Here is a 13,138-nt window from a genome sequence, read left to right on the forward strand (position 1 = left end):
TATTATATAAAGTATAAGTCCATGTTGAGTGTTGATAACCCTTGACTATAAGCAAAGAAAACATTTGTGAGAGATATTTATCAGTTGTATTCTTTTGCTGTAGCTTTGTCCAGACACAGAGACAAGATTAAATGCTGCTTATTCCTTTGGAACAACCTATCAGCAGAATGTAAGTTGGAGCTATTTTAAGCAGTCTGTATTTTAGCTTCATTTTTTCACATCAGCAATAATTGGAATATCTTTGAATTTTTGAAATTGGAAATTTTTTTGTAGTAATGAATAATTTCACCGATTGATATAGTTTTTATTAATCTAATCAGCATGAAAAGAGTACCTTGTCATAGATAGAGTCTTAAACATCATAATCAGTTGTTTATTTACTTCTAGGCATATAGGTCATAAAAATAATCTCTACTTTTGAGCATTTTAGAATAAAGCAAAAGTATTCATTTTTAATGAACAATAAAGTGTTATCACTCCCTCCTCCCTCTACCCTCCAGAAACAAATAAAAATGCTTTCCTTTTCTCTCCTTCCATGCTTTCCTCCCTCCCTCCCTCCCTGACCTTCCTTCCTTTGGTGATGCATTTTAAAACTACAGTATGGTACAAAGGAATATTATGAGCCATTAAACGTTTGAAAGAAATTCACTAGTCTACAAAAATACTTCTTGATAAAATGCATATATGTACACCATAGAACAAAACTGTGCTTCCAGTTTTGGTAAAACCACAATGAAAAATACTATCAGGGAAAAGAGATTAGAAGAAGATAAACATTTTTAACAGTGGTTATCTCTGAATGGTGGGATTACAGGTGATTTTCTCTCTTTTTTATATTTTCCAAATTTTCTATCATGAATGTGAATTTACTTTATTATCAGAAATGACTTCTGTGTTATTTTTAAAAAATGCTATTGTGTGTCTACCTTGGGCCAGGAGAATCAACACTTGTTAAATGCCCGCTGCTGTCTGCTCAGCATTTTATCATTTTTATCTCATCTGATCCATGAAATAACTATGTGAAATACATATTATTTGTGTGTTATGAATGAGGAAATGGTGCTCAGTAAGATTAGGTAATTTACTCAAGGTGTTGCATCAAGTAAATGTTCTGTTAGGCTTGAAAATCATGGTTTTTCCATTGAACCTGGTTGCCTCTCAAGGAGTTCATAGCCTAGTAGAGAAAACAGCTATATAGACAGACAAAGAATTGCAAAGAATGTGATGTGTTGTTCTATAGATATGAACAAGGTACCATGTTGGTCCAAAGGAGGGTTCATTAGCAGTTCCTAGGGAAATATGGAAAGGCTTTACAGAGTGAATGATACTTGAGCTTGTAGAATGAATATGAGTTTGCCAGGAGAGCACAGTGGGGAAGGGAATGTCAAGCAGAAACACCATTTGCAATGTCAGAGAGATATAGAATAGCATAACATATTTAGAGACTGTAAGTAGATTAGTGTGACTGGACCATAGACAGAGAGGGAGCAGTGGGAGATAAACCTGGCTCTGTTAAGGGGAGCCAAATCATAAACAGCAGTGTACATCAGGAGAAAGAATTGGGACCTCATCCCATAGGATAGGAGTTTTTAAACCTTTTCACTGTACACTTACTGTTGAGAAAGAATGGGTTGTAGGACAAGATCCAGGTGGTTCTTTACTGTTAGTTATTTTGGCCCTTATAAAAGAATCATACATAGTATTCATGTTTTGAAAGACACATGGAAATGTGGATAAACAAGGTAACTGAAAGATATTTCATTTTACAATTTAAAAAAACTTTTAAAGATAATAAATATGCTTTCTAATTTTCAGTTTGGATACTTTCATTTTTCATTTTCTTTTCCAGTGTGAGATTCCTATCTCTAAGATCTTAACTGACTTCCCCATGCCTACATTTTATGATGTGTACCTTGAATATACTGATGAAAATCAACACCAGTATATTTGGGCTGTGCCTGTGTTAAACTTAAATCTTCAGCACAATAAAATATTTGTGAACCAAGGTAAGGCGTCCATACATACCACTGTTTCTCTGAGCTGAAATCAATTAACCAGTCAACCAACATGATAATTTAATAAATCACAGATTATAAGAATGGTCATAGATTCTCTCTGAGTATAAATTTCTATATAGCATGCCTAAAAGTAAAACAGTAAGGTTGCTGGTATATTTAGAAATTTTTACTAAATATATCAGGCTTATTACTAAGAAATTATGTTATTGCTAAAAGTATATCCTGAGAAAAATTAGTAGAACTGTAAAATCAGGGCTGATTTTAATAGAAAAATTAGTAGAATGGAAAAAGTTCTCCTTGAGAGCCATCTGGAAGAATTGAAGATATTTTTTAAATGCCATCTCTTTTTTTTTATCATTATAAAAGACAGTAGCTCTGGCAAGTGGCTTCTGACTCGGCGCATTTTCTTAGTGGATGCACTAAGTGGAAGAGAAAATGACTTAGGAAGTCAGCCAAGATTAATTCGAGTTGCTACCCAAATATCACTGAGGTAAACAAACGTCTAATGCACTAAATGAGGCTTGGAGTATATGGGAAAACGTGGTAGTGAAAGTATTGACCTGTAATTATCAGGTGAAAACAATAAGAACACCTGAACTGGAACAATACATACTGTGTTTTTAGATGTCCCGATAGATTGGGATACACTAATAGAGGGGAAAATTACGTCAGAAGAGATTAAGGACTTTTGCCAAAATTCATATTGTAGGCCCACTCTAGACCTGCTAAATTAGAATTGGTTGAGAGGGGGAAAGTGAAGATCAGTGGGCTGAAGCAGGTATGTTAGAGCCTGCCAGGTGATTGCAATAGGCAGGCCTCCTGCGGCTCCATCTCCTTTAACAGCTACTGTTCTAGGTTGGCCCTCATTAATTATCAACACCTCACTCTTCCTAGGATACTTTTTTTAAAAAATAAATTTATTTATTTATTTTTGGTTGTGTTGGGTCTTCCTTGCTGCACACGGGCTTTCTCTAGTTGCAGCGAGCGGGGGCTACTCTTCATTGTGGTGCGCAGGCTTCTTACGGCAGTGGTTTCTCTTGTTGTGGAGTACAGGCTCTAGGTGTGCGGGCTTCAGTAGCTGTGGCACACAGGCTCAGTAGTTGTGGCTCGCAGGCTCTAGAGCACAGGTTCAGTAGTTGTGGCTCACGAGCTTAGTTGCTCTGCGGCATGTGGGATCTTCCCGGACCAGGGATCGAACCCGTGTCCCCTGCATTGGCAGGCGGATTCTTAACCACCGCTCCACCAGGGAAGTCCCTTCCTAGGATACTTTAATGATGACCCTGCCTTAGGGTAGTGCCTTGCAGCCCTCATGCGTCTTCTCCAGTGTGAGATTCCTATCTCTGAGACCTTAACCAGCCTTCCCATTTCAATATTTTATGATGTGCACCTTGAATACACTGATGAAAATCAACACCATCTTCTTTCTGGCACTCCAACATACATTATTTTTTTCACTTTGATTTGTATGATAATCTTATCAGGTAGGCAGTACAGAAGTTTTGTCATATACCTTGCTGAAATCCGACTGTGCTGTTTTTAGCAGTCCCTCAATCTAATGTAGTATCCCTAGTGAAAACGAAATTGAAACTAGTCACACCTGATTTGCTCTTGGAGAAACTATGCTGGCCACTGGTGCTTGGCATTTTCCTTTCTGAGTTTACAAACTGTACATTACTAATGCATTGAATTCAGCAAAATGTACCCCATTATGTCCCCTAAACAGTATTAGATATGACACAGTATTTTGTTAAGAATTCATCTTCTTTGAAAATTAGGATATTATCTGCCTTCCTCTAGGCTTCATGTAACACTTCTCTTTTGAGTAGTCCTCAAAAGTGGTGCACAGTACTTCACTGATTTCATTTGTAAACTTCATAGGACCTAGATCAACAAGAGTTTCTTATTTGTCTCAGATATTATATTTCAATATAAAGTTCTGACCACTTCAAATAGCCTATGTTGTTACCATTAGTTTATGTTTGACCTCTAGTTTTTAGTAACTGGTAGTTCTGAGATCACCAAGACTATCCATATCCAATTCAGAAGAAACAATAAGTTAAATTTATGTTTAAGGGCCTAGATGTATTTATAACTAAAAATGAATTTTCTTTTAAACAGTATCCGCCTTGTACCCAACACAAAAAATGGAAATATCTACCCTCCCTTAATTACCATTGCCTACAGTGACATTGATATCAAAGATCCCAACAGCCAGTCTGTGAAGGTGAGTTCCTTCCTAATCATTGCCTCTCTATGTGTTCCTATAATGCTGATAGAGTTTGTGTTATGATCAAAAGACAATTAGTCCTTTTTAAAGTTTTAAATAAACATGGCACTTTATATAGTCAAGACTTAATTATTTTTTACTAATAGTGGTAAGAGGTGAGTTCTTATGGATCCTGGGTATAAAAAAGCAAGGATTATGTTTGTCAGTAGACAGCGTCACCAGCAGCTGGGCCTCCCTGTCAGTATCCTGGGGTATGCTGACCCATGCAGCATCTGCTCCCATCCTCTTTGGCCACCTTGCTTCTGTTAAGATTTTGCCTCCTTGACTAACTAAACCAGGAACTCAAACCTTAAGTGGGCATGTGTGTTCCTCTTCTTACCAGTCTTGCCCACTTGATAGAGACACAATTCAACAGGCAGAAAGAGAATCAAATTATCAGCTTTATAACTAGTAGCGCTAAAGTGAGCTAGAGAATGCAGTTTGGACCTGCAGCCAATTAGTCTTCTGCTATTTCCCAACTCAGTTAAGTTTAACCACAGAACTAAAATCCTCCCCTGCCTGGCAGGGCCTGTATATGGAAGCGATACCATGTACACACTGAAAATGGGCTACACCAAAGAGAATGAGCCTGAGAAAGGCCGAGCCGCATGACACAGTTCCTCCTTTCTACCTCGCCAGGCAGATGAAGCATCCCTGCTTTGATGAGGGGTAAATGAGAGAGGATAGAGATCAAAAGCAGGCTAATCCTTCTATACTTCTTCCTCATTCCCTGTCCTCTCCAGAAACATGAGAATTGAAAGGTGAGCATTCCTTACTCCAAGACTCACTAATAGCTTTTAATTTCTATTATTTGACTTTTCCGAATTTTAAAATTCTAGTTCTTCAGCCAGTACTTTTGGCCTTTCTGTTGCACTTGTACGTGTGCTCAGCTACTATTGGATTCAGGCTTTCGTTAAGTGAAAAGTAGGCACATAAATAACTTTTCTCTGAAAGATTTCACATCCTCATTTGTATTACCTGATTTCATGTTAAAATTAGCTTCGATTGCCTGTATTTGTATACATTATAGTGAGAGAAGAAAATCCAGAAACATGCTTAGTAACAACAAAAGACTGCCTGGTTTACGTCTTCCTGGAATGGTCATTCTTGGGTAGTCAAGAATATATTTATCTTAATATAAAACACTTCTGGGTGTTATCTTTAAATATTTTTCTTGTCCAAAATATTGTAAACTAAGTCTTGACAAATTGGAAAAAAAGTTGAGAGAATCATAAAACCATATTGAGGAAGTCCACCTCAAATTCATTCTAATTGTAGAATGTACAGTTCTTTCATCATTTCTTAATTTCTCATGACAGCTATTGTAAAAGTTCTACATTCATTTTAAGTATCCAGCTACATCTCTGCTCTCTCACCAAAGACAAATAACCTATCTTCGTATTTTACTGAGCAGATCAAAACCATCCAATATGAATTCCTTCAGATTTCCTCTTTAATACTTAAGTATCTCTGTTTCATTATCTTTCCTAACTCCTGTTCCTATTTCTAAGAAAAAAGGACCCTTCCCACTTTCTTAAGTGAATTTTCAACCTGTACTTGTTTAGGTACTTCCTCCAGTATCCTGTTTCACCCACAACCCTTTATTCAGCCAGCTTCTCTGCTGGTCCCTTTCCTTTGCTTATAATACCCTTCAGGTTGCCCCATCTTAAAAACAAACTAACACAACCAAACAGTAAAATCATCCATCAACTCTGCCAACTGTACAGCTTGCTATCGTGTGTCTTTCCTTGATTTCCCAACCATTTACTCTTTCATCATTTGCAGTTTTACTCTTGCCATTTGCTTCTTTGAAAACCTGTTTCATGAAGTCAGCAATGAATTCCACATACACTGGCTTTATTTCTTTAACTTGACACTTATACAGTTGACCCTTGAACAACATGAGTTTGAACTGCATGGGTCTACTTATACATGGGGTTTTTTTTTTCTTCACTCAATATGTACCACAACACTACATGAAGTTGGTTGAATCCATGGATGCGGAGGGGCAATTCTAAAGTTCTATCTGGATTTTTGACTGCACAGGGGTTGGCGTCCCTAACCCCTGCATTGTTCAAGGGCCAGTTGTACAACATTTGACACTACTGGTGACCTCCTCCTTTTTGAAACTCCCTGTTTATGACCTTGCTAAGACTTAGGTATCTTCCCTCTCCTACTTCACATACTCCTGTTTCTCTTAACCCTTTACTGGTTCTTCTTTCTACTGTCTCAATATAATGGTATCCCTAAGATTCTTGTTCAGCCCTTTGATTAATCTGCCATCTTAGGCTGTGATTGTTTAGCCAGTTGCTGAATTCTTGATATGTAAGATCAGTCACACTCCTCAGTTACAGAAACCTATCAGAAAATGAAATATGGTTAATTTGGCTTGACTGCTATTAATGAACCTAACCTAGCTCCTAATGAAGCCCTCTTTCTTTAACATGTGTTCAAAAGGGGTGTTTAAAGTAGCATGAATAATTCCCAAGAGCGTATTCATTTATGTATTGATACAAATAAGGGTCAACTCTAGTAACATTGATAGTTCAAAAGTATGGCATTTATGGTAAAATTCAATTACAAATGTATTTTTCTAGTAAAAGTAGGTTTGTGTTATATAACTTCAGTATGGCTAATTCACTTTCTTTTAAATATCAGGTTTCTTTCTCGGTCACATATGAAATGGATCAAGGAGAAGCACATGTCCAGACAGATGTGAGTTTATTTTAACCTGTTAAAAATACGGTATATTTTTTAATTAAAAAAAAAGTTTTTACATGTACAGGAAAGTTGTCAGAATAGAGAGATTTGCCATATATCCCTCACCCAGCCTCCCCTAATGTTAACATCTTACATGATGGTAGTACAGTGATGTTAATCAGAAAATTAATATTGATGTAGTCCTAATCTGTTAACTAATCTAAATACTCTTCGGATTTTACAGATTTTTTTCACTATCCTTCTTCTGTTTTAGGACCCAGTCCAGGATCACATATTACTTCTAGCCATCGTGTGTATCTTTAGATCTGTGACAGGTGCTCTGTCATTCTTTGTCTTTCATGACTGACACTGGTATTTTGGACCTCAGTTGGGTTTATCTGATATTTTCCCATGATTAAATGTAGTTTTAGCACAAATACCACAGAAATGATGTTGTACCCTTCTCAGCAAATCATATCAGAAGATACTTGATGTCACTGTATCTTATTAACAGTGATATCACCTTCGATCATATAGCTAAGATGGTGTCCACAGAGTTCTCCACTGTATTTTTCCACTTACAATTAATAAGTATCTTGTACCTTGTGAGGAGATACTTGAGATTATGCAAATATCCTGCTCCTCATTATTCTTTTGCCCTCTAATTTTAGCACCCATTGTTAATTCTTGCCAGTAAAAAGTGTTACTGTGACATTTGTCTGATGGTGATTGTGTATTTCCATCATTTCTTCTCTATTTGTTAATTCAAGTTCTGCTATAAGGAGGGACTGTCCCTTTGTCCACATTGATTTATTTATTCAATTATTTATTTAAATCAGTATGGACTCATGGATATTTATTTATTCTAGCAATAATAATTCATTACTATCTATTTTCTTGCTCAAATTTTCCCAGATTTGACCATTGGGAGTTCCTTAAATTTGGCTCCTATGTCCTTTTAGCCACCTTCCACCACCATTTTTGGAGTACTTCCTTTCTATTTACAGTATCTTTGAACACGGATGAAATTACATTATGAAATTACATAAATTTCAATTTTTTTTTTTTCCTTTAGATTGCTTTGGGTGTGTTGGGTGGACTAGCTGTTTTATTGTCTCTTTTGAAGACAGCAGGTTGGAAGAGACGCATTGGGAGTCCCATGATCGATTTACAGGTATGATCATAGGAATTTTTTAAGTATATTTTTATCTTTTGGCTATTTTATATCCTTCTAATAAAACACAGCTAGAGAATGAGTCAAAAGTTGCCTTGAGTTTCTCTGGTGTATATGACTATGAGAGGTGTATGCTCATTTCCCTCCCACGTTGCTGTGGGCCAGTCTGCACACAACAGCAGAGCTGTTCTTGTTTCCTCACGTCCTCACCAATACTTGCTGTTTTTCAAGTCTTTCCATTTTTTGCCAATTTGGTGGGGTAAGTAGTATGTTATTCTTGATTTAATTTTCATTTCTCTGATTACTCTTCATATGCTTTATTAATCATTTGGGTTTCCCCTTCTGTGAACTTCCTGTTTGTATCCCTTGCCCATTTTTCTAATTAAGTTTTCAGTTTTTCTTGTTTATTTAAACAAGTTTTTATATTTTATTTATTTGGAGTTTTATGTATTTTCTAAATATAAATCCACTTTTGGTTTTTGTTGTTGAAATTTATTCTCCAAGAGTGATTCATATGTTATTTTATCTATGTGTTACTTTGTTTAACAGAAACTCTTGATTTTAATATTGTCACATCTGAGTAGGTTTTCATATTATGGCATGTGCTTTTAGGATCTTATTTAGGAAAGCCTCCCCTATCTCAAGATCAAAAAGGTATTTGCCCATATTTTATTCTATTAACTTTATAGTTTCTCTTCTCAATTAATCTTTTTTGTGTTTGTTTTTATCTATCATTTTTTGAATATTTACTATGTGCCAGGCACTTTTTTTTTTTTTTTTTTTGCGGTGCACGGGCCTCTCACTGTTGTGGCCTCTCCCATTGCGGAGCACAGGCTCCGGACGCACAGGCTCAGCGGCCATGGCTCATGGGTCCAGCCGCTCTGTGGCATGTGGGATCTTCCCAGACTGGGGCACGAACCCATGTCCCCTGCGTCAGCAGGCAGACTCTCAACCACTGCGCCACCAGGGAAGCCCCTATTCATTTAATTTTTATAGCAACAAAGTAATAGGTGGTATTTCCATTTCACTGATAAAGAACATGAGAAAAGCACGTAGTAAATTTGTTTGTGCTGGGATGTCTTCCTGACTCCAGAGCCAATGTGCCAAGGAATCAGAGGAGGGGGGCTTGATTTACTTTCTGGGATAGTCAAGAAAAGCTTCCAAGATAAGTGAACTTTAAGCTGGGTTATCTGCGCATTCCACAAATAGTCACTGACAGCCTACTGTCTGAGTGCCAGGTGCCCTGCTAGGCACTGGGGGGATTGTGATAATGAGCAAAGAGAGACATCATCTCTGCCCTCGGAGCTCATGAGAGTTTGCCAGAGATAAAAAGGGAAGAATATTTGTAGGATCAATGCCCATTTCATTCCCCAAAACATTTGAGATGAAAGTGTGGAATAGTTAATTATTGAGTAAGTGGTTGGAACTGGCAGATGAGGCTAAATATTTAATTTTTGTCTAGGTTGTGGAGGACCTTGTGAGTCAGGAATTTATATGTTAATAAGGAGTCACTGTACATTTTTAAGAAGGGGAGTAACACAATCCAATTTACATTTTAGAAAGCCAACTCTGATGGTAGTATAGAGGATACATTGGAGAGAAGGATTCCAGACTCGAAGAAAATTAGGAAGCGGTTCTAAATTTCTTAGATGGTGAAAGATGAGAAGGGTTGAATAAGATAGAGGCTATTGGGAATGGATCAAAAGGTTAGGACCCAAAAGGTGTCTAGGAAGTGGCTGCAGTTGGTCTTTCTAACTGATCCACGTATACATGAAACAAGGCTTCAAGCTTGAGAAACTGGGTAAATAACATGTTATTAAAAGTAATAGTATAAATAGATTGTGTCTATAATGGCTGTGATTCTCTTTTTAAATTGCAGACAGTTATGAAATTCTTGGTTTACTATGCTGGTGATCTGGCCAATGTTTTCTTTATCATCACTGTGGGAACAGGTCTTTACTGGCTTATTTTCTTCAAAGTAAGTGATTTTCTGAATTTAACCTAAGTGCCAATACCTGAATAACTTGTAAGCTTTCTTTATAAAGGAACTGTCTTTAGTGGAGGATATTTTTGATCGAGAGTATTGGGGCAAATGCTAAACTCACCATTCCCTGAGTGTGCTATGTTTATTGAGTGCATCACCACCTTCCTCTTTTACGCTTTCTTTGGGTTATAACTTGTGTTTAGTAAAAACTTTGTATGGTCATATTGAGCAGCATAATTTTTATCATAGGCACAGAAGTCTGTCTCTGTTTTGCTACCAATGCCGGCTCAGGAAGAGCGTTTTGTTACTTACGTGGGATGTGCCTTTGCTCTGAAGGTAAGTTTCAAAGCACGGGTTACTGAATTTAAAAGACCTGCTGATAAGCATATAAGTCTTTAAAATTAAACTGCTTTCAAAATCTTTGGTATAAAATTCAGTTTAATTTTGGAAGAAAGCATGAATTAATTCTGTTTTACTAGGAAGTCTACTTTTATTTATAATAGATATCTTATTCTGAAGATCTGCCTTAAATATTTTTTATTATTTAATTTAACCTGTTAATTGACAGTAAAAGGTACCATGCTGGATAAAGTGCTGAACTCTTAGCATTTGTTCTCTGCCTCCATATTCCTTTCCTCCTCTTCCCATGGCAACCCCCCTCCCTACTTCATTGTTCTGTCGATGGATGTGAAGCTCTTTACATGCTTCTGTGGTAGATCTCATCCAATTGTGTTGTGATTATTAAGTGTCTGATGTTCCCACTGATCTGTGAGCTCCACGAAGAGAGGAATCATCCCATACTTAGATTTTTATCCCTTGTTTGATCAATAATGTACCTACTAGGAGGAAGCCTTAGTTTAAACATATTCTGTAAATGAAAATACCAGAAATAGGGGAAAAAAAACAACAGTGAGAGCATGCTAAAACTTTAAGTAGGACAAGCAAATTATAGTTGGAAATACCTTTACTTATAAAGAAGTTAGATGATCTAGAAAACAAAGTATGCTCTTGGAAACCTTGGGAAAGAGAGACAATTAATGCAAGATCCCTGTATGAGGAGGAGGTAGTGTGTCTCCTTTCATATCCCTATTTCAAAGAAAGACAGAAAAAGGGAAGTCGAATTAATATGTATATAAAAATTCTGTGAATTTGGTGATTCCGCTATTTCGTGAGCTTCTGTTGATCCCCTAATGGTATTACGAGTTTGTAACTTGTAAAAGTTATATATTCTTGTGATTACGGTATGTTTGTTTCTTTTTTTTTTTTTGAAGTATAGTTGGTTTACAACGTTGTGCCAATCTCTGCTGTGCAGCACGGTGACTCAGTTATACACATAGAGACACGCTTTTTTTATATTCTTTTCCATTATGGTTTATCACAGGATATTGAGTATAGTTCCCTGTGCTATACAGTAGGATCATGTTTATCCACTCTGTATATAATAGTTTGCATCTGCTAACCCCAAACTGCCAGTCCATCCCTCTCTGCCCCCCTCCCCTTGGCAACCACAAGTCTGTTCTCTACGTCTGTGAGTCTGTTTCTGTTTTCGTAGATAAGTCCATTTGTGTCATATTTTAGATTCCACATGTAAGTGATATTGTATGGTATTTGTCTTTCTCTTTCTGACTTACTTCACTTAGTATGATAATCTCTAGTTGCATCCATGTTGCTGCAAATGGCATTATTTCGTTCTTTTTCATGGCTGAGTAGTATTCCATTGTATATATGTACCACATCTTCTTTATCCATTCATCTGTCAATGGACATTCTTAAAGAATCACTGTTGGTTTCATAAGCAGGCTTAATGCAGATACTTTAAGGTGCTTTGTTTGTCATTCTCAGGCTCTGCAATTTTTGCATAAGCTCATCTCCCAGATTACCGTAGACATATTCTTTATTGATTGGGAGCGACCTAAAGGAAAGGTTCTTAAAGCTGTTGAAGGTAATGAAAGTAACCATTTGTACCAAGATTCTTTTGCCACCATTGTAGAGCAAAGAAGGTGAAACGCTTTTACTCATTTTATCTCCCCAACCAGGTGAGGGTGGTGTTCGGAGTGCTACCGTTCCAGTAAGCATATGGAGAACGTATTTTGTGGCAAATGAATGGAATGAAATTCAGACTGTGAGAAAAATTAACCCACTCTTTCAAGTACTTACTGTCCTCTTCCTTTTGGAGGTATAAACTGATGTAATTGTGTACAACTTATGGGTACCTCATAAATGTTAATATAATTCCAGCTAAGTTTTCATGTTAGTGGAAGAGTTTTCTAAAGGTTAAAATATTGTAATCAAGCCATTAAAAAATACACATAACATGAAATTTACCATCTTAATCATTTTAAGTATACAGTCCAGTACTGTTAAGTACATTTCCATTGTTGTGCAGTAGTCTCTAGAATTCTGTTCATCTTGCAAAACTAAAACTCTGTACCCATTAAACAATAGCTCCATCTTCTCCCCTCTCCCCAGTGCCTGGAAACCACCATTCTACTTTCTGTCTCTTTGAATTTGTCTACTGTAGGTAAGGAGTGATTTTTAAACCACTGGTTTGTAGCAGAACCCCATAGGAAGCTTTTGCAGGATACCTATGCCTTACCTCACCCCTTGAGATTATGTTCAATTCCGTAGCTCTGAGGCAAGCTCAGGTATCTGTATTTTAAGAAACCCCCACCCCATTATTCATATTCTCACTCCTGTATTAGAACCACTATTAGAAGGTTGAAATTTTCTAATAAATTATCATTGAACACCTACTATGGACTGTGTTCTGTCTTAAGAGCTGGGGCTGTAGCTTAACAAGACACACTGAATGGGTACATGCTTATGATCCCATTACAGTTATTTCATGGGTCTGAGTAGAATTATTAAAGAAGTATTCAGTACTGAATATGAGACTGAAATATGGAACCTGTTTGAGTAACAGGTTTTCTCTAGAATTAGCTGCTTAAGTAAGGTTACATATGAATTATTAACTTGTATGTCTGTCTGCCTTCCTT

The 13,138-nt window shown here is 36.8% G+C and overlaps 1 protein-coding gene across 1 annotated transcript in view; it reads left to right on the forward strand.

Moving 5' to 3' along the window:
• TMEM67 (transmembrane protein 67) overlaps nt 1–13,138 on the forward strand; it is a 42,577-nt gene that overhangs the window by 14,428 nt on the left and 15,011 nt on the right. The window contains exons 11-20 of the mRNA XM_065895244.1: nt 104–169; nt 1,850–2,006; nt 2,385–2,508; nt 4,137–4,242; nt 6,943–6,999; nt 8,060–8,158; nt 10,038–10,136; nt 10,392–10,478; nt 11,985–12,084; nt 12,179–12,318. Coding sequence (XP_065751316.1) covers nt 104–169; nt 1,850–2,006; nt 2,385–2,508; nt 4,137–4,242; nt 6,943–6,999; nt 8,060–8,158; nt 10,038–10,136; nt 10,392–10,478; nt 11,985–12,084; nt 12,179–12,318 — 1,035 coding nt within the window. The remainder of the gene's footprint in view (nt 1–103; nt 170–1,849; nt 2,007–2,384; nt 2,509–4,136; nt 4,243–6,942; nt 7,000–8,059; nt 8,159–10,037; nt 10,137–10,391; nt 10,479–11,984; nt 12,085–12,178; nt 12,319–13,138) is intronic.

This window comes from Phocoena phocoena, chromosome 17 (genome assembly GCF_963924675.1).
Source record: "Phocoena phocoena chromosome 17, mPhoPho1.1, whole genome shotgun sequence".
Classification (NCBI taxonomy): Eukaryota; Metazoa; Chordata; class Mammalia; order Artiodactyla; family Phocoenidae; genus Phocoena; species Phocoena phocoena.